This window comes from Eurytemora carolleeae, unplaced genomic scaffold, assembly GCF_000591075.1.
Source record: "Eurytemora carolleeae unplaced genomic scaffold, Eaff_2.0 scaffold1282, whole genome shotgun sequence".
NCBI classification, from domain to species: domain Eukaryota; kingdom Metazoa; phylum Arthropoda; class Copepoda; order Calanoida; family Temoridae; genus Eurytemora; species Eurytemora carolleeae.
In genome coordinates this window covers 34,602-57,322 of record NW_019397174.1, presented here as the reverse complement: position 1 = coordinate 57,322, position 22,721 = coordinate 34,602, and the positions used below count along the sequence as shown (strand labels likewise).

General features: G+C 30.4%; 1 protein-coding gene and 1 long non-coding RNA gene across 2 annotated transcripts; both read left to right on the top strand.

The window, feature by feature from the left end:
- The first annotated feature begins 864 nt into the window (after window positions 1–864).
- Window positions 865–9,732, top strand: LOC111712516 (uncharacterized). Its single transcript, XM_023487154.1, has 11 exons — window positions 865–1,089; window positions 4,051–4,111; window positions 4,914–5,023; window positions 5,972–6,018; window positions 6,195–6,242; window positions 6,591–6,778; window positions 6,853–6,888; window positions 7,951–8,034; window positions 8,320–8,384; window positions 9,199–9,277; window positions 9,631–9,732. Exons 1-11 carry the CDS (start codon window positions 1,031–1,033, stop codon window positions 9,691–9,693), a joined length of 840 nt encoding a protein of 279 aa, XP_023342922.1. The 5' UTR covers window positions 865–1,030; the 3' UTR covers window positions 9,694–9,732.
- A 9,389-nt stretch (window positions 9,733–19,121) lies between these two features.
- On the top strand, window positions 19,122–21,055 carry LOC111712518 (uncharacterized). The gene is made up of 3 exons (XR_002767479.1): window positions 19,122–19,357; window positions 20,534–20,593; window positions 21,009–21,055. It is a non-coding gene; the product is annotated as an uncharacterized LOC111712518 (long non-coding RNA).
- The last annotated feature ends 1,666 nt before the right edge of the window (window positions 21,056–22,721 follow it).

The following is a 22,721-nucleotide window of genomic DNA, read 5'->3' as shown; positions in this document are numbered from 1 at the left end:
GTAAAACTTACGCCAATTAAAATTGTTTTATGGAAATATTTTGCATTGCGGTTAAACATTTTGCAGATTGTTAAAACTTTTGCAAATTATAATACAGCCTACAGGGCTACAAAATATTTTCTAAATTCTGTCAACTACACTTTTGGATATCATTTTGTCTGCGTTTTATTTGAGGGTCTTTTCAATCCTATCATCTACATATATGTCAAATAGTAAAAATTTAATGTTGATTATTATTAATAACCCGATTTTATATTATAAACATAAAGACAGTAAATACTAAATATACATTTAGACTAGGGTTTCCAGCAAAAAAGAAAAATCGTTTCGCGAAAAAATGCGGAAAAACACGAAAATTTAAATTTAAAATTTAAAAAATTCTTTCTTGTAATTGGCTGGCTCATGGCTAGCTGGATTTGGGTGAACGTACATGGACGGACAGAAACTCAGAAAGATAGCTTGAAAAATCAAATTCTCTTCATCAAACATTTATTAAAGTAGAGGAAGAAAAATGATTAAAAAATATAATAAAACTTAAAATGTTGAGCTCTCAGAGCGGAGCATTTCACAAGTTTTTTTTGCGCAATTAATTGTTGCAGCTACAACACTCATTGTATTCGCGGAATTTGTTTTCTTTTTGGCGAAATTTTGCATTGTTTTGTACTGTTATCGATTCATTAATTTTCGCAAAAACATGCGAAATTTCGCGAAAAAGTTTGTAAAATGCGAACAAAAATTTTATATTTTTTCGCGAAATGTTTCGTGAGCTGGAAACCCTAGTTTGGACCCATAAAACACTGCATGGCGTATGAATGACAATATTTAGACAATCTTATATGTATTTAAAGTTGTTAACTACAAAACGTTCTACCAGTTTCATCAAAATCAAATTATTACGTTAAAGGGGTCTGGAATCACTACACTTAATTTTGCGTCTAAAAGTCGTCTTTCTATTCCAGTTTCACAAGTCTCACTATTTTATACTTTATTTAAATTGAATCTTTGAAAAGTTGGTTGCTTTCTGTATTGTATGGATGTGCTTCGAGATTTTGACGAAATTCGTGGCTTTTACAAAGGTTTTGTCGGAAGGTGAGGGAAGAGAAATATATTTATCAATTGTCAGTTTTTTTTAAATGGAGAAAAAAATTATTATTTATATTTCTACAACTTATATTATATAAACACAATGAAAAAGACTTTTTTCGAATTACAAGTTTACAAAGTAATATTATAAACTGACAGCTTCTCTTGACTTTTATGTATATGTGTTAGAGCTATGTCAACGTTTCGTTTTTTCTAATTTCAGCGTTCGTTACGAAAGTGTTCATCAAAAGTATAAAACGTTGAAACGTTACGCATGCACATTATGCAATTTTTACGGCATAGACCAACGTTACGTAATGTATTTTCTGCACTTGAATACCTTGTACAACGTTAACCCTATCCCTGCTGGGGTACTTGAAAACCAGGATACGCTGGGGGGGGGGGTCAATTTGCCCCCCCCCCCTCTAAATCCCATGTTTTATGTCCAAATATGACAAATGATACATTATTAGAAAGCTCTTGTGCTCTACTTTTAGAATCTGCAAAAAAATTGCAAATTTGCGAAAATTGAATTTTTTATCGCAAAATCCAGTTTTATAGTAAAAATGTGTGCAAAAAAGAATTTGTCCAAAAAATTATACATTTTTGAAAAGCCCTTGACCATGCCATTTCAAATATGCAAAAAAATTTTCAAAATTTTAAATAACCTGATTTTTAATCAAGAAAAACTAAAAATGTGCAAATTTCCTTTGACAGGTTGTTTGCAAAAAATTTGCAATTTTTTTTTCGCAAAACTTGTCCAATCCGTTTCCTTATGTCATAGGCTTTCCAAAAAGCTAAATTTTATCAAAATCTGACAAGTGAAAGTGGGTCAAAACAAAGATTTAGTTTGTTACAGGCAAAAGCAGTCATTCAGGCAGTGTGCCTGAGGACTCAGGCAGTTAGTATTAAAGCCCGGTTTTAGGCCTAAAGGGAGGGCTTTGGGTATGTAAGAAAAGTCAGAAAATTTCAACAGCCTCAGACCAATACTTTTTGAGTTATGTAAAAAAAACTACAGGGGGGTGTCAAATTGCCCCCCCCCCCCCCAGCAGGAATAGGGTTAAGCTTTAGTAAATATCGGTGAAAAAAGTAGATTCCGTTACGCTTTTGCATTTCCTGTTTATAAAACTGTCCCAACGCTGAGTTAAAGCTTTGTAAGTATAACCACAATTTTATAACGTTCCACTTTCATGCAAGGTAAATGTTTTCAGAATGCAGCAATATTAATATGTTCATTAATATGATTAATGAACGGTTTTTAAAATTTGTAAAGTTTTTAGCAATAGACTTTCAACTCATGTGGCGCGTTTTAAAGGGACTAGAGACGTAATTTCATGTGACCTTCCATTAAAAGAACTTACATTTACAATCTAGAAAAACGCTTGTATTTTCAAATTATTAATCAGATAAAGGTATAAAGGGTAGCACTAAGAATCGGGCATAGCCCTTTTTAAATGGAGGATCTCTTGAAATTATCACCGTGTATTTCACGAGCTTAAAAGATATACTGCAGCCTACATGATTTTGAGGACTTCATTATAACTATTTATAACACTGTTATTTTGGTTCGCAGTGTTATAAAGTTTATGGAAAGAAATTTTCTCTTTAGCGAGAACCTTAGAGATATAGAAAAAATTTATGTCCAAAACTTTATGACACATCGTGTCAAAATAATAGCGTTCTAGGTAATTTTATGAAACGTTTGTGTACTTGTCTTATTTCGATATCGATGAATAAAACAAAACATGCATTTTCCAATTGATACACATTTTTGAATTTTAATAAGTATCTACATTTCTAGATTTATTCACCTTAAACAGGAACCTTGCTAACTGAAGTTATGATTTCAAATAGTCAAATAAGCATGAAACACAACAATTAAGTACACAGAGACCCGTTTCACCTAAAAATTTATTTTTTTGCTATTATTAGTAAATCATTTTCTTTATAAAATCAAATGCATATATGTAAATCTAAATGGCGCCTTCCTTTTCCAGAATTTGAGGGAGTCCCAAAACATTTATAAAATTTGAATTTTCACCAATAGCATGTAAAATTTTTTTTTCTCATATTTTCCAACCTGATGGTTTTAATATTTGTTATTTCTATATCAAAAATCTACGACATCGGGTTGCAAAGATAGTGATTAAAGTTAGATTTTGTGGCATAAACTCATTTCATTTAAACTTGAAATGAAAAACCATTAGTCTTTGCTGTCATATTCATCAGTCATCTCTTACATTAATAGATTGAGAGACGTTTTGAAACGTTTGATTGGCAGAATTATTGTTATACTTTTTAAATAAAAACTCAGTTTTATGAACAAACGTTAGACTAAACAATTTAGTATTAAGAGAAAGGTTATGAAACGTTTTGATTTATAGAATTACATTTTTTTTAAATGTTATACGTTATTGAAATTTATACTATGTATATGAAAGCTTTCGTTATTTGATTATTTAATCAATAACCTATTTCTGAAACGTTGACCTTTTCATTATTCTATTAGGGAAAACGTTTCAAAACATTTTGATAAACAGTAATGCATTTTTCAGTAATACAACGTTACACTTTTTATAACTTGAACTTTGAAATAGATACCCTTTCGTTACGATATTCAATCAAATCACGATTAATTTGTAAAACGGCATGTACCTCTTTTGTTACCGTTCAACATTAACGTAAGGTATAATCTCCATTAACGTTAACATTCAACGTTCATGTTATGTAGAATCTATCCTATTATTTTAACGTAAAGTACAAAAACCGTTACGGTACACTATCGATGACATCTCTAATATGTGTATCCATGCTGTTTAACAGCTTGATTTAAATCAAAATTGAAATCGAAAATATGTCTTCATTGTATTGATATAATCGCCTACCACTGTATTTTTTTGGGGGGGGGGGAAGCTAGCTCCAAGGAAGAGTTTACATCTTCTTTCAAACCTTTGTGGAATTGTTTAGACAATTGTTAATGAGAGAGGGTAAACTCATCAGAAGGGATAAATTATATAACACCGTGAAGGTAAGTGCAACAAATTGAAATTTCAGCTTTTTCAATCTTTTTTCAATCATTTTTCAATCATTTTTTAATCATTTTCAATCATTTTTCAATAATATTTCAATCATTTTTTAATCATTTTTCAATCATTTTTCAATCATTTTTCAATCATTTTTCAATCGTTTTTCAATCATTTTTCAATCATTTTTCAATCGTTTTTCAATCGTTTTTCAATCATTTTTTAATCATTTTTCAATCGTTTTTCAATCATTTTTCAATCGTTTTTCAATCATTTTTCAATCATTTTTTAATCATTTTTCAATCGCTTTTCAATCATTTTTCAATCATTTTTCAATCGTTTTTCAATCATTTTTTTCAATCATTTTTTAATCATTTTTTAATTATTTTTCAATTATTTTTCAAAAAAATTTCAATCATTTTTCAATCATTTTTCAATCATTTTTCAATCATTTTTCAATCATTTTTCAATCATTTTTCAATCATTTTTCTATCATTTTGGAAAGATTAAGTCAATAATCAAAACAAGTTTATAATAATTTTCCTAGAGTTTAACCCAGTACTTCGGAGACATCTAAAGAATTTATAAAATGTCGCCTTGACAATTTTCATGCTATTATATACCTAAATAAATCTCAGTAATTGTAAATACAACTAGATAGCCATGAATATGCGGAAATAGTTTAAAGAGCTCCATAACAAATTAATTGAAAAATTAAATGTCTGCAGCATTCTGATATATTAGTAGGCTAGGAGTACGACACTTAATAAATTCTTTCAATGACTCCAAAGACTGTATTATTTTTAGGAACATTCGGTATCTTCTCTAACGGAGGCTGTTTTTGGTAGCAAAGAACCTATAAAAGGAAATCAAAATAACGGACACAGAACCTATAAACATTACTTCACAAACCATAGGTCATGTACAGTCAACATTACAACAAAGATTAAAATTTAGATAATGCTTTTGAAATTTATTTGACTTATGAAGTAAAAAGGCTACAGTTAAAACCAGAAAACTCTGGAATAGTATGACGACTTTGAGATTTAAGTTTTAACTTTAAAAAGATCAATGACCATGAAACACAGCAATTGTGAAACAGACCCATTTCACAAAAAAGTAATAATTATAAGTGTTCGGTAAAACTATTTGCTTTCTAACACACTCAAATACAGTTAGTATTGTAATAATGTCGTCTTCTTTTTCCTTCATTTTATCACTGTAAGAACCTACAACATATATTATTATAATGGGGATATCCGGGTTTTTCATATTTTTTTTTCTTCATATTTTTATTCAACTACAAAGCACGAGATAATACAGATAAAAAAATCACAATTTAATATGTAGTTTGGACCCGCCTAACCAGAGTAGGTTGTTTTAATTGGTTGGCCCACTATAAACGAATGAGAATTGCAGATAAAAACAATGTACATTGTACATTTTAAACATAAGAATGATAATAAATCAGGTAAAAGGTAAGGAGGAGGTGAGGGAGTATAAAGAAAAGGGAGGATACTCAGCGTAAGGGTTGGAACAGAGGGTAACATAAGTTATTAGAATCATGTTTATGAACTACAGGGTGAAGAAGATAGTAAAGACTAAGTTTATTCACATGATACACAGTTTTTTTTTACAGATATAATTTGCATAACTATCTAAATAGATCTTGGCGACTTTTCATTTAAACGATTTTGCAGATTTAGTTTCTTTAAGCTCTAATTCAATCGAATTCCATATTTTTGGAAATAAGGCAGAGGGAAAACATTCTAGGGTTTTAAAGAAAACTCGTTCAAGTTTATATGATTTTGTTCTATTTGGTTAGAAAGTAAAGACATACGATTCACCGTACATTGTGTTATTAGAGTTCATTGTGTACAAAATAATGAAAAATACATTCCTTCTCTTCCAGGTAAATCAACTATATACATTTTAAATTCTTTTGAATTAAATAATTTAAAAAATGATATTTTACATTATTTTGTAAAGTATAATGATGTTCGTTATTAACTATGACTTTAAAGAGCTTTATAGAAAATAAAATGAAAAAATAATCATTCACTAAAAAATGAAAGAATTTGATTTTAGGAGTTCCGGATTACAATGATTCTTTTCCTAAGAAGAACGAATTTGAGGGTAAAATATATTTAGTTTCAGTTTTGAAATGCCGGATAGGGGGGGGGGTCAAATTGACCCCCCCCCCAGCAGGAATAGGGTTAAACATTCTTTAAAAACTGAATATTTATATTTATCTTTTTAGCATATCATAGTCCATGAGTTTTTTTAAATGTACCAAAAACATATTGTTTGTTTATTTTCTTGTGATTATTTTACATTTTTAAATATTGACTTTGATGGTTATTATAAATCTTTAGAACTGAGGAGGGTCAACTCTGACCGAAATATATTTTCAAAAAAATGTGGAACTCCTGCTCCTTTTTTATTCCGAATTTTTACACCGAATTTTAAATTTCTTTTATTTAGAGTTGGAAATCACATCCAGTGTGAACTCGCAAGTTCCATTAAATGGAGATTTTTCAAATGGGAATTATCAGAGTGGATTAAAAACAGATCAGCTGCTTAGTTCGAAAGGAGATCAGCTGATGGAAGAAAATGCGCCAAAAGATCAGCTGATAATAGGCTCTCCTGGGGTTAGATATTTAGAGGATGAGGTACCCAAAATATGCATATACTTTGAATTTTAAATTATTTTTAAAAAAAACTTAATCATCTTTTCAATGTTTAGGAAGCAGAATGGCAAGTTCTTGATTATTCAACAAAAGTGAGTGTTGCCGGCCCACAAAAATTAATAAATTTTAAGTATATAAAAATTCAGATTTTCGGGGGTCTCTTAAAAAGTTCAAAAATGTTAGATGTTTATGATCAATAAATTGTTTCAATTTAATTTGTTATAAGGTAAATTTGTTTAATTTAAATTTGTATTTCTTCCAAATTGTTTTTTTTTTTTCATGAAGAGAAAAGTTTATTTTGATAGAGGCTTTTAAAACTCCTGAGTTTAAAGCAAGAAAGGTCAATTACTTGTATTTTCAAAATTCTACAAAACAGACATTGCTCTGCTACAGGTTAAAAATTGTGATATAGTCGATAAAAAATATCAAAGAAAAAATTGTCATATTTGCAGCCGATACTGAATACTCGCCATCCATTTAAAGAGGAAAATGCCTAATTTACAACGGTACTCTTTAAACCTTTGACTTAATATCAAGTACAGCGAGCTCCGTATTTATTTCTCTCGAATTGCGCTTGAATTTCTAAAAAACTGAGTATACACTGCGTACGTACAGTGGGAACTGGGAACTCATCACAATACTTTGTTAACTATTGATATTTCTTAAATAAATACAGTGGTAACCGGAAAACTGTGGAATAAAAGAAGACATGAAAGCAATTTTGAAGTGCAAATCATGATTTACAAAAGCAAATAGTTTACCAGTAAGTTACTAAACCATTAATTAAGTGAAATTGGTCTGTTTACACTGCACAAATGCTATGCTGCATGTTCATTAGACAATCTAAAGTCATAACTTGAGTCTAAGAGTCGACTTCCTATTTCAGAGTTTTCTGATTATCGCTGTGCGCAGCTTGCAAACACATTGTTCAACAATTAAAAACGTTTTAGGAAATAGTAAGTTAAAGTCTTGAATTAGTCTAAAGTCTAAGGGGTACTGTTGTAAATAAGATAAAAATGGAAGATTAGTTAGATTAAGCCTACAGTCGATCTCTTAAAGCCAGGTAAACAGCTCTTTATTCTCTCGGCATACATCATTTAAGCAAAACATTTTAATCAATTGTAGAAAATCTTTTTTAAATAAATCTTTTTTAGATTGAAATTCCCCCAAGCAGTCTGTTCGTGTTCTTGTGTGAATATGATTTGGGGAAAATTTGCAGAAGAAACTACAGCAATCAGGTATAAATATATATTTATTAACTAGGCTTTTAGGGCGCTTCGTGCCCATCTTCTATTTAAAATATGAACATGTTCTTTTTGTTTACATTTTAAAACAAAGAAGAAAAAAGTTTTGCGGATTTAAAAAAAGAAATTCGCGGATTTTCAAGAATTTAAATTTTTTTCACAAAATTAAAAACCTTTAAAACCTCCCAATATTCTGAACAACAAAATAGAAATGAATGCAAAAATTAAGAAAATGTTTTTTTAAAACTATTTTTTAACTTGAGAAAATTTATATTTTAGAATAAATCATCTCGACAATCTCTTTATCAACAGTTTGACTTGTGGAAGCAGAAAAAAAGAAAAAGGTGAATTTGTTAACCCTATTCCTGCTGGGGGGGGGGGGTCAATTTGACCCCCCCCTGTAGTTTTTTTTACATAACTCAAAAAGTATTGGTCTGAGGCTGTTGAAATTTTCTGACTTTTCCTACATACCCAACGCCCTCCCTTTAGGCCTAAAACCGGGCTTTAATACTAACTGCCTGAGTCCTCAGGCACACTGCCTGAATGACTGCTTTTTCCTGTAACAAACTAAATCTTTGTTTTGACCCACTTTCACTTGTCAGATTTTGATAAAATTTAGCTTTTTGGAAAGCCTATGACATAAGGAAACAGATTGCACAAGTTTCGCGAAAAAAATTGCATATTTTTTGCAAACAACCTGTCAAAGGAAATTTGCACATTTTTAGTTTTTCTTGATTAAAAATGAGGTTATTTAAAATTTTGCAAATTTTTTTGCATAGGGCTTTTCAAAAATGTATAATTTTTCTTTTTTTGGACAAATTTTTTTTTGCAAACATTTTTACTTTATAACTGGATTTTGCGATAAAAAATTTAATTTTTTCAAATTTGCAAATGTTTTTGCAGATTTTAAAAGTAAAGCACAAGAGCTTTCTAATGATGTATCATTTGTCATATTTGGACATCAAACATGGGATTTAGAGGGGGGGGGGGCAAATTGACCCCCCCCCAGCATATCCTGGTTTTCAAGTACCCCAGCAGGGATAGGGTTAACTAAATGATAAAGAAATGTAGCTTGCCAAAAAAATTGCCAAAAAGTTCAGACAGACGTTAGATCTGTATGGGTTAATTTAAGTATTCGATTTTTGTATTTTTGTTTAGATACAATATTGTGGTTACGACACGGGCAAAAAAAGATATTGCAGAAAACGAGAAAAATGCACAGAAAAAACTTATGCAGGTATTTTTAGCATCACATTTACTAATTTTAATAATTTTTAAATTCCGATTTTTAAAAAAATAAAAATTGGGGAATTTCTGTAAAAGCAGAATATTGTATTTTTATAAAACAAATAATTACTTTGGTGGGAAATATTGGATTTCTGAAACATGGTTTTAATGAACCCTTGAAACCTTCAAACTGATCAATAATGTGGAAGATGTGGGCGTTTTTCTAGGTTTGTAAGTGTTTAATTCTAGTAAACGAGGCAAGGAGAGTATGCCAATAATTGGGCATAGCTATCTTTGCATGGATTGGAAGCCATTGAAATTACGCATATACTGAGTACTCCCTTTCATATTGCTATTTTTTAGAAAACTACATTACGTCATGCTGAAACACATCGGAAATCCATGAAAGAAAGCCAAAAACGTTAAACAAGTATAACTATTGTATGCAAAGGAAATAAATGTCGAATAAATATAATAAAAGTCATTTGTTCATATCTAAAGAGTCACTCTCTATGTTAATAATCACAAACATTATAGTTTTTGTGAAATACTTGATCAGTGAAATACAATAAAATGTACAGATTTAAGTATTTCTCAAAAACTATTATGTTTTGTGAATTGGTTGTAGTCTTGTTAGATTCGTACATGACACACCTGTGAAATGATATAAAATTTGTCTTTCTATATATAAAGCTACATTAGTTAAGCACAAGTTCAGGAATTTTTGAAATTTAGAAAAATACGAAGTCTTAATCTCAATAAAAGTAGACTTTTTGATACAAATTGTTTATGTTCCAGTTTATGTACCATTAAAAACTGTACGATCATGTTGAGATTTTTCGAAAAAAAGGCTTTTGGTGGACGTAAAAGCCAAATATTTGTTTTTGGATTGCTGGACGTAAAGACAGTGTTGGGGAGCCTGGCAGACATAGCATGAGGCTTGGACACGATTTTGATTAGCTAGAAGTTGGCCAGGAGGCCATTCTGCGAATCAGGAGGCTCCGGAAATCAGTTTGCGGGGCTCATGGATGATCTGCATTCCCTACCTCATAGTTGTTTAAGTCGAAATACTTTCTGCAAGTTCGATATAATTTTTTTTTGCGTTTTAACAGTGTGACCAACCTATATTTATTGTAAATCTAATAATTTAGATAAATAAAGGTTTAGTTAACATTGTAAACTGTGGCCAAATTAATGTGGCGCTTAACTTCAAAACAGATTTATTTGTAAACAAATATTTAGTAAACAAAAATTGACAAATTAAATGTCAGGAAAAGGACAAGGGTTAAAAGTTAGTAATAAGAAACCTTAGTAACGGTAAAAAATCACTTTTGATTGACGACTTGGTAAAAAATTAAAGTTTCTATATTTTTTGTTTTGCTTGGAGGATCTTTAGAATTACTATTTTGATTTTTTCTAGCTTTAAACTTTTTGGGCGATTGGAGATTCGACTCAATTAATTGCCTTAAAGGGACTGTATGTGTAATTTAAGTGACAACTTTATACAAAGATGACAGTTACGACTCACAAAGGTACCTTAATTTTCAAACGTAATTTCTGTAAAAATGTAAATGTATTCATCAGTATTTTACACTTTTTAACCTTGAAAAACAACAATATTTTTAACATTTTTGATTAGATAAATGGTATTGTTGGGAATCGATACATTGCCATCTTTGTATGGAGGGTCACTTATTACGCTTAAAGTCTCTTCGAACCGTTTTCACACCATTTCCTATATGTATATTACAGGGTGTCCCAATAAACATGGGAATTCAGTGACAAATTCAATATCGTCTTTGTTATGAATTAGCATTGTAATACCTGATTTTTGAGACATAATATTATTATGTCTGCTATAGTTTATTTTATGAAAACGGTAAATGGCTGTAAAGATGTGCCTATAACGTCTTTGCAATATCAACAGTGAAGACGGACAAGTTTACTCTGCTTGTATACAGTAATTTTCTTGTTTTCGAACCGTTTTCACACAATTTCCTATTTGTATATTTTGTATATAATAGATAAATAATGATTGTATTTAAAAGCCTAGCTGTGTGCTTGATGCTAGTTAGCATATCACAGGGTATGTTTTTTTTAAATTATTGAAGAAATTTTATCAAACTTTTAAATTTTGATTTTCTAGGTTTAAAAAGGTTTTTAAAATTTAAAAAAAATGCTCTTAAAACTTTTTTGACAAAATTCTTCAAAAAGTTTGATTTCAGGAAAACAACAAGGAATGCTCAGCGTTTACACCATATTAACGTTTACATTGATAGATGTGAAATTAATTTTAAATTAACGCCCAATACAGGGTGTCTCAATACAGGGTGTCCCAATACAGGGTGTCCCAATACAGGGTGTCCCAATAAACATGGAAACTGAGTGACACATTTAAAACTGCCTTTGTTAAGACAATGTAATTTGTTTGTTTATATCGTATTATATTAAGTTAAATAAAAAAATTAGAATTTTTTAGCCTATGTCACCCACAAGCTACGCATGAGTGTCCACAAAAAAGTTCAGCCCATTCGCCAGCCAGAGGGAACATATATACGAATGTCTTGTTTTATTATATAGATAACAGTAATATAGCAATAAAACATAATATAAACAAACAAATTTCAACCTGTAGCATTCTACGGATTGCAATTTTCACCACAATAAAAAGAAATCATTTACAAAGACGACATCAAAATCATCAGTTAATTCCCATGCTTATTTTTCGTCTTACTTGTGTACCAAACTTTTACCAGCAATTTACACTACATATTTGTATGCAAATTGCAAAGGTGCGAAAACGTTGCGCAAATGTATTTATCTCTGCTAAAATTCTAATGTAAAAAATGTTTCGTTCAAATATTTTTGCACAATTTGTGCTAATTTTTCGAGCTTTCTATTATACAAATTCATGTATGCACAAAAATTTTTAATTCTAAGCAATTCCGTGCAATCGTTTGCGAAAGTACACAAAAATTAAAAAAAACATGTTTTAAACTACAATTGATTAAATCTTAAAACCTTTTGTAAATGTTGAACCATTGCTCCTGAAGAGAAGCTCGTTGATATATCACAAGGTAAGAATGTAATTTTAATTTGTCAAAAAGATGTTTTCGTTTTTCACATTTTTCCAATTATAAGTATGGAAATAGGCACGTTCGGTTTTTAACATTTTGTTTATCTTTCATAAATAGCCAATTTTGTTAGCTTTTTTTTCAATCTTTCAAAAAATAATTAATTGATTTCGTTCGTTCTCAAAATTATCGTTCATTATTAATATATTTCGTTTGTTTCATAACCAAACGATCGTTTGGTAAAATCGTTCATACAGAACAATCGGTTGTAAAATAAAATATTTCGTTCAAAAGTTTTTTCTAAAAAATCGTTACTAGTAAAAAATTATTGTTTTTTAAAAAGTGTGTTAGTAAAAAATCGTTCATTCAGTGAAAAAAAAACATAAAATCTTTCATGAAAGATCAAAATCGTTCGAACGCTTTTAAATCGTTCGTTTTTTTCTTTCTCAAAATGTTCGTTCGTTCAAAAAACGATGCCGATCTCTAAGCATTTTATTTTGCAAATTGAACTGAAAGGTATATAATTTTTCAAAAAATGAGTTGAGGTGGAATGTTTCTTGCTGAATACACATATTCCTGATCACTTGATCTCAATATCCATAGTTGTCAAATTTTAATTTTACGCACAATTCTCAGCTTCTGTTTGTCTGCTCGTTTTTACACTTTTCACGATATATTAAATAGAGAATAAATTGATCTGTATATTACATGCTTGATCTCGATTTCCGTGATTTATGAGTTCCTAACTCTGGTTCTGGTTCTACTGAGCCCGCGATTTAAAAACATTTTGGGAAAATAAGACTCATGTCTAAGCTGTCATTGAGACAAAATTTAAGACTCGAGCTTTCGAATTAAGTTTAAACTAATTTTAAGTTCGGTTCGGTTTATTAAACTGTATTTGGCGGATTTTCATGGTTAGAATTGCCGGATTCGATGGATTTGTCACATAAACTCTAAACTATATTTACTTTCATTTCAAAGCTTTAATTTGTTTTTTTCTTTCCTTAAAAATAGCGTGGGGTATTTTATATGTTTACTGTTTAATTACTAAATTTCTTTTTTTGAAAACCTAGACCTCTAACTTTTTGATATATTCATAGATTTGTTTTTACTTACTTAAAAGTAACAAAGTTGTTGAGGGTTTAACAATTACTACAGTTCACATCATAACAACAAGAACAAAATAACAAAAAATACAAAAATGTTTTAATCATTTTTCAAAAATTAAATGTACAGAATAATCTCGGTTATCTCTGATTTTAGTTGTCTCTTTGATTTTTAAAGCATTAAGCGGTAAGCCATAATTTGTCTTCTTGTTCAGAGGGAATGTAAACCTGGATGTCCCATGGGAGGGGGGGACGGCATCCAGGCATAAAACAAGTTCTTCCCTACCCCCAAAACAAAACAAAAATATGATTTATTTTAAAATGAGATGTAATATGTAATGTTGACTGCACACTTGTACATAGTTTCTTTTCCAAGAAAGGCTTGATAAACCTGATGGATTTTTAAAAAATGTTTGATTTTTATTAAAATCAGCTTTAATTTATGGGAAAACTGACTTCAACATTAAGTTCGTAATATTTTTAAATATTTCTTATGTCTTTCCAAAAATAGTGAAATACGACATTTCAGAAAAAAATTAAATCCCTTTAAAGACGACATTTCATTAGAAAACTACCTTTTATTTTTGACTGCATTTCCCCTGACCTGGGGGTCTAATCTTGGTTAAACATTTCCAGAGGACTTCCCCGAATATGTCATTCAAAATTTCTGAAATATATTTTAAATTACAATGTTTTTTTTGGCTATTTACAAAATCAGTTTCAACGCTTTTATTTAATCAAGGGAACTTTAAATGAAAAAGTGTAAAAATAGAAAATACAGAACACATAAAATTGCACTAAAAGATAAAAAAAATTATCTCTATAAAGCTGACATCTGTCGATCACATGACACAATCTGTCGTAAGCTAATTCATAAGTTGGGTCTGAGCCTGAAAACTGAGTCTAAAGAATTAGGACTCGAGCCGATGCTTTAAAAAAAATATGTCTCATATCTTTAGTGAACCATCATATCCATAGAATTTATTGAACGAAATTTTTTATTTTTTATTATTAAGATTTTAAGAGTTGCTACTTTTTTGAGAATGGATATTTACTTCCTGTTGGTAAGGAACGGCCCTGTGAGGACTATATGTTTAGGTATTTAATATTTATCATTTAATTGTAATTTCAAGACTCATGGGGTTCAGAATATATGTATTTTAAAGCCTAGTTTTCAAGGCCAGCTCTCTGAAAAAAGTTAGACCGCTAACTTCAATAGTTTGGTTGCTAGGGAGGGTTAAAAAATGTTTTAAACAAATATCAAGATGTTACTAGATCCACTTTTAAGGACTTTTCAAAAATGCAGTTTTTCTTAACCTGTTCATTTTTGTTTGCAACGGAGACACTATCAAATTGTAACACTTTTCGATTTCATATTTAAATCGTTGACGAAACGGATTACTCGTTTTCGAAAAAAATAACGGTTAAACGCGTTAACTGAAAAGCTACAAACGGTATAAGATTTGTTATTTTCTGAATAAAATATCATTAAATTTTATTTTGAAATTTAAAAAGTTTACACGTTTTGATGTTCTTAATTGTCGACTTCTGTGTTTATAAACCGTTATCGATTTTTTTTGGCCATTAACGCCATAATACTGTAATATACGATTAACTGCTGTGCTGTTAACAATTTTTTTTTACCGTTAACGCCATTATTTTTTTAATTAACGGCCAGAGCCGTTAACGATTGTTGGACATTTTCCGTTAATGCCGTTAATTAAATTGATATCCTTAACTAACAGTAATAAAAAATGGAAATGCCGTTAAGGGAACGAACGTTCCGTTCTTACCTTTAAAATTAACGGCTAACTGAAATTCTTATTCTTAACGATCGGAACTAACCGTTAACTAAACAGCTAGAAAAGTTGGAACGTGCCCAGCCCTAGATCTTCCACATTTTTGATCAGAGTAAGGTTTTAATGGTACCGTTGTAAATCCGGTATTGTCATCTTTGCATGGAGGGTCACTTTAAATTACGCTTCAGAATCAAATCAAAGTACGGTGGGACGCATAAGGAAGGCAACATTTAATAAACCGTGTAGTTAATGTTTTTTGATACAAATAGTTCTAATTGGTAATTAATTTTTATAAATGTCATTAGTGTTCGAATTGAACTTGAATTTCAGCAGTCATCTGACATCAATATGACATCTGTAAGTGCGCATGTGGGACCCATACAATTTTGGAATACAAAGACGACTTTTATATGTTAAATATGTACATAAAATACTGTAATTGTGAGTGTACACTGTACACAAGCTCATTTCACATTAAAAGTTGATTTTTTGTTACTTGTAAATTTTGTTTCTTTATAATACCATCAAGTGCACAAGACGCAAATTCTTAAAATTGCAAAAACTAACGTCTTAATAATGGATAAATGCATTATACATCACTTTTTACAGTGGTACCCACAAATAATGAGACTTCAAAGACGACTGTACGAATTTTTTTATCTTTCTGGTGCATTTATTGTTCTCTGAAACTATACAATTGTTTCTCTCTTTACCAATTTATTAAATTATCTTTTAAAAACTGCATTCAATGCAGAAGACCTGCAATTGTACTTGTATATATTTAAATACAAATAGTGTAATGTCGTCAATATATTTTCATTCTTTGTGAGTAACCCTGTATCTCTTCTAGCGCATTCAGTGTGAACGAGAAACTGGACGATGAAAGGTTTAGATCTTGCACGTGCTTATATGATGGTCAACAACGTGAGTAGAATTTTTAAGGACTTCTAAGATTAAAAGGCCTAAAGATCTGGTGTAATTGAGAAGCCATATTATTGTTCTCTTCAAATCAAATCAAATCAGATTGATTTCGCGGATTTTTTTCAATGCTTCAATGATATTGTTGCCTTTTTGGTCACATTGTGATGTTTTTACACAATTTTGTATATTTTGTGTAAAACATTGCTAATCCCGTTTTTTTACTCACCCTATATATATATTATATATATTTATAAAACTAAGTAAGAAAAATGATAAAATTCAAAATTTTGATACTTTTTTGTTTCAGTTACACTGCGCTACGGCCCATATATAGATTATGGTTAGTATATTTTTATCAATTTTGTTATTTGATCATCAGTTTGTTAAAAACTGTTTTTTTGGTATGCAACAGTTTTCATTGAATCTCGCTAATCAAAACATTTATTTACACAAGCCGTTTTTAAACCAGCTCTTTACACAGGAATGCCTTCTGAGAAATTAGAAAATTACAATACAAATTTTTCTGAGAGTTAATTTTATAATATTATTTCTTGAGAAAACGTATTAAAGTTCAATCGTGCTAATTCATGGTTGAGAGAATGGGATTACTAAACTTTAAGCTTTTAGCTTTATAATTTATCATAGTTAAATTTCCTTTGTTTGTAATCTAAATACATTTCAGCATTTAAATCATGTTTTCTTTAGATGCTGCATGAGATCATCATACGGAATGAAATAAAAAAATGAAAAAGAAAATATTTTTATCAAGCGTTTTTCAAATATACGTAATTTAAAAAATAAGCTTTTTAAATCTGCTAAACAGCAAAAATCATAAATCTCCAAAAAATCTAAATATTTATTCTACAAAAATAATATGTTATAGTAAAGTTTACTAACAATTAAACATAATTAATCATATTTTTCAAGAAAGCTTTTGACACACTTTTTATACTTTTTTCTTTTTGTTGTCTGAAACTTGAAATATGATTTATAGAAACCCTGAAAATCTAAAACTATTAATTTAGAAGCTAAAACACTGTGGACATAAACAGGTTTTAACATTTATTTGCAAACCTCTGTACTTTGTGTTCTGTGTTTTGGCAACATGTACTAAGGGAACTAAACAGAGATTTACCTTAGCAAGGCAAACAAGTATAGATTCAGACAGCATTTCTGCGCATATGGACTTAGACTAAACAGCTAGCATCCTAACAAGAAAAACAGCCTAATATCAATACTTTTAAGTTATGGGAAATAATGTTGATTGGACGTTATTACCGAGAAAACTCCAACAGATATGTCGGCAGAAATTAAGAAAAAACATCAAACCCAAAGACCCCACTCGTGCCCTTGAAATAATGTAAAACCTGCAACCCTTCTAACCCCCCTCTGTATTATGTACATCCTTCTACCACCTTCTACCACCTCTGTATTATGCAACCACCATCTACCCCCCTCTATATTATGTACATCATGCAACCACCTTCTACCTCCCTCTATATTGTGTACATCATGCAACCACCTTCTAACCCCCTCTGTATTATGTACATCATGCAACCACCTTCTACCCCCCTCTGTATTATGTACATCCTGCAACCCCCTTCTACCCCCCTCTGTATTATGTACATCCTGCAACCACCATCTACCCCCTCTGTATTATTTACATACTGAAACTCCCTTGCTACTCCCTCTGTATTATGTACATCCTGCAACCACCTTCTACCCCCTCTGTATTATGTACATCCTGCAACAACCTTCTAACCCCTCTCTTATTTTGTACATCCTGCAACCACCTTCATACCCCCCTCTGTATTATGCACATCCTGCAACCCCCTTCTACCCCCTCTGTATTATGTAAATCCTGCAACCACCATCCACCCCCTCTGTATTATGTACATCCTGCAACCACCATCCACCCCTTCTGTATTATCCCGTGGGTAATAGATTCCTTCCTCCTATAGTTTTATGGTTACTTGACTGGTTTTGTCAGGAAATAAGGAAATTACGCGGCATTTGATGATTTGCGTCTAATTTCTTAAACAAAAACGTTCATATTTAGAAAACACTTTTTATCACTTAAAGGGACAATATGCGCATTTGCAAGTGACACTGCATGGAAAAATGACAAGGCCCGATTCACAACGGCGCCCTTTAAGTAGAAAAAAATATCATTAGTATAAAAAATCTCCTCTGTCTATGAACTATCTTCTCTGTCTATACAATGAACTATCTATGGAATGTATTTTGTAAAAAAATGTTTTTTAACTATGAAATGTCTTATCTATGAAAAATCCTATTTATGATATTGTTATCTATGAAATGTCTTTCTTTGAAATGTCCCAACGCCTTCAATAGAATGTTTTTAATTTTCAAAACAGATAATTTTTAATTTTAGGTTGTCTATTACTGCAAGAAAATTTTCGGAATTTAACACTTTAAAAAAATATAACAAAATCTTTTCCAGATAAAAGTTTTAAGGATATCGTTGTCAATCAGGTATTGTCATCTTTGCACTAAGGGTAAATTGAAATTACTTATAGTCCCTTAGGAAATTAGAATGCATCAACAAAACCCGTCACCTTTTTCCCTCCCCTTTCAGCCCCCCGCCCCCCCGAAAAAAACCTCTCTTACAAGCATATTTTATGCTTGCTTGCTATTAAAGATTTATGTATTTGTTTTAAGATTAATAATATGATGAAAAAAGTATTTTAAATTCGTATTTGTCCTTATATAAGATTCCCTTTATATCCCCTTACTTATATAATTGGAGGTTATGAAGGTCTTTATTTAACAGGGTGTTCAGACATATATTATCCAGTTTATTTAGTCATAAAAATTTTTTTAAAAATCTGTTCTTTGAATGTTTCTATAGTTTGAAGCTTTGCTAACAAATTAGAAAATTAAAAGATAATTTATTTGTGACTAAATATTTTTGTACACTTTCTAAGTTACTCAGTCAAGTTTCTTCAGTCGATTGAAAGTTCCAACTATTAACGGGAATATCAAATCTATATCAACAATAATAATAATAATATCAAATCTATATCAACAATAATAATAATACTAAGCTCGATCCTATTTGCTAAATACTTTTATCATTAGAATCAAAACCCAAGATAAAACAAAGAACTAAGAAAAGAGCAAGAAGATGAGTAAATTGAACAGTAAACTCTTCAAAGCTAAAATGCAGGTACAAGTAGTTTTTGCATACAGTGAGACCCATATACCCGTGGAATAGGAAAATAACCATTCGACTCAAGTTATTACTATTTATAGTCCAATAAATAGAAAACATTGCACGCAGATACATTTTACTAAATAGTAAATATATATAGCTGCTGGGTTTTCAACCTACTGGTAATACTATTGGTTTCATAACGGCCTTCAAATTCGGTTTTAGGGGCCTTACTTTAATTAAGAAATCAAATTATCATATTGAAATATCTTTGATCATAATAATAATAATAATTAGCTGAAGTGCCCGGCGTTGCACGTGTAATCTTGAAAACACTTTTTTAAAATCGTTGTTTGAAAAATTTCAGCCAATTTGGGCTAGCCGTTCGGACAACTTTATGTGCCCGACGTTGCCCGTGGATTTATTTTTAAATCGATTTTTGCAATGTTTTCCCCTGGTTACTAAAGGTTCCCTCAAAAAAGTTTCGTCCATTCGGTAGAGCCGTTTGGCCAGCTATAGCGGACATATAAATATATATATATCCTAATAAATATATGAATGAGCGAACAGCTTTATCATATAGATAACTAGCTGAAGTGCCCAAGGAAATTTAAAAAATCGAATTTTAAAAAAATCGATTTTGAATGAAAAAATTCGATTTTCTTTTAAAAACAGGGTTGCCCTCCCTTTTCCAATCTTTTTACCAATAATTCATTATAAAAATTAGACTATTTCAATGGGAGAAAGCACGTTTTTCACAAACACATACTAAACATTATTTTTTCTCATGTCAACCTTTATTACATGCATAGTGCTAGAATGTACAATAGGTTATCTAGTCCATTTGGTCATTCTCGATGCAGTCTGAATTGTTTTTGTGTCTCATGATGTTAAACAACAATAAGTGAAACCAACACATACATATTTGTTTGTATAATGTATTTAAATAATGGATAATGTATAATGTATCTAATGTATCTAAAGCTACAGTAACACTTCAAAAATTTGTTAAAGATTTCCCAATATTTTCATTTATTCATTTTCAATATTAAATAAGGTCGTCTTTAAGGGATCATATTAACCATGGGACACCCTGTATCTCAAGATTTTTATGTTTATTTGTTTCTAACTCCCACAAAGAAGTTTATTGATGTCCAAAATCATAAACTCAAAATTAAATTATTATTTTAGAAATCGACATCCGCGGACAACAATATGGTCACTGTAGTAGAGGAGGTCATTCAAATAAAGGTTGGTATGTCAAATCTATAGATTAATTCAAATAACAGATAGGACTAGATGTTGTCTATTCAAGATATAGGGGGTTTTCGTACACAATAACCCTGGGGCAGACGCCCAAAGGAGTTACACGCAGGGTTATTGTGAACGGAAAAGAAAACATCTAGTGTCCTATCTGTTATTTCAATCAATTTATGGACAAATCAGCGTATTGTTATAAGCCATGATCAAAATATTTCATGTAACAATGAAATCAGATTTGTTTTTGTTTTTAATCATGACTCCTGTTATGAAGAGCTGTTGAGAAGAACAACGTAATTCCAGAGTTTTCTGGATATAACTGTTTTCTGGATATAACTGTTTTCTGGATATAACTGTTTTCTGGATATAACTGTTTTCTGGATATAACTGTTTTATAATTTTTTAGAAAGTTTCTTTGACTGATGATCAGCAGTTTACTCTTGCTCCAGGAATTCATTGTTTTTTTTTAAATTTTGCATTTTTATTTGACCAAAATACGCTTCTGAGAGGAACTTTTTCAAAGGTCAATTTTTTTCAAAAATCAGCTTCTGAAAGAAATTATTTCAAAGGACCTTGGATTAAAAAATCAGCTTCTGAAAGAAAATATTTCAAAGGACCATGGATTAAAAAATTCAGCTTCTGAAAGAAATTATTTCAAATCCCTGTATTTCAAAAATCAGCTTCTGAAAGGAATTATTTTAAAGGTCAATGTATTTCAAAAATCAGCTTCTGAAAGAAAATATTTCAAAAGACCATGGATTAAAAAATCAGCTTCTGAAAGAAAATATTTCAAAGGACCATGGATTAAAAAATTCAGCTTCTGAAAGAAATTGTTTCAAAGAACCATGTATTTCAAAAATCAGCTTCTGAAAGAAATTATTTCAAAGGACCATGGATTAAAAAATCAGCTTCTGAAAGAAAATATTTCAAAGGACCATGGATTAAAAAAATCAGCTTCTGAAAGAAATTGTTTCAAAGGACCATGGATTTCAAAATTCAGCTTCTGAAAGAAATTATTTCAAATCCCTGTATTTCAAAATTCAGCTTCTGAAAAAAATTATTTCAAAGGACCCTGGATTAAAAAATTCAGCTTCTATAAGAAATTGTTCAAAGGACCATGTATTTCAAAAATCAGCTTCTGAAAGAAATTATTTCTAAAGACCTTGGATTAAAAAATTCAGCTTTTAAAAGTGCTTATTTTAAGTTACCCTGCATTTAAGGAGATATACCTTAAAGGGACTGTAAAGTAAAAATGAAAGGGGGTATAGGCTGAAAGCTAATCACTTTAGGTTTTAGTCGCGACCCATGAAAGTTATATCTGATGTTCTTGTCTCGAGAAATTTATATAAAACTGTTTCAAATTTATACAAAAATTCATACATATATAATTTTATAAACAGATCATATTCAGCTATTATGCAACCAATCTGAAAACGAAGATATCCCAGATATAACTTAGGGTTTCTCCAATCATTATTTTATAATTTTTACTTTTTATTAGATATAATTGATAATATCAAGTCCGTATTACGTCACCAGAACTTCCACCAATTGAAGTATAAAGGTCACGTGTCTCTGTCTGTATCACGTGACTAGAAATTTTTCCGAAAAAACACTAATTGAATAGGTATGGATGCAAACTATCGAATCAAGAAGAAAAGATCAGTTCTGGATTTCTTAAAGGGAAAGTCTTAAAAGTTCAAAATATGGCGCAATGAGATTTTCAGAATTTTCTCTGGAAAGACTTAATCCGGAACAGTAGTACGACAAATATGAACAAAAATTTGTTAAAAACTACCTACCTGAAATAAACAGTCCTCGGTAAAAAAAATAATATTTTTTGGAACTTTCCAAGATTCTGTCTTTTATGATTTATGCATTGCGCCTAAAAACATTTTCTGAGTGTTTTGTATTTCTATCTCTGTATGTTTCCACGTGAAATCTTATTGTATGTTTTTCTTAATAAAATAAACTATTTATTCAATGATTTTTTCTATTTAAGGTACTGTACGCGTAATTTCAAGCAACCCTTATATTTGATATAATAACAAACATTGACATCCAAATCATACATAGCATTAAAAGGGTACAAGGGTGTACACAGAAATAAATCTAGGGG

What these genes read in the sequence shown, in the direction of transcription:
- LOC111712516 (XM_023487154.1), top strand. Translation starts at nt 1,031, where the DNA reads ATGGATGTGCTTCGAGATTTTGACGAAATTCGTGGCTTTTACAAAGGT. An exon ending in TACAAAGGTTTTGTCGGAAG is followed by an intron (nt 1,090 to 4,050) that starts GTGAGGGAAGAG and finishes GGAATTGTTTAG; the next exon opens with ACAATTGTTAATGAGAGAGG. An exon ending in AAGCAGAAAAAAAGAAAAAG is followed by an intron (nt 8,385 to 9,198) that starts GTGAATTTGTTA and finishes ATTTTTGTTTAG; the next exon opens with ATACAATATTGTGGTTACGA.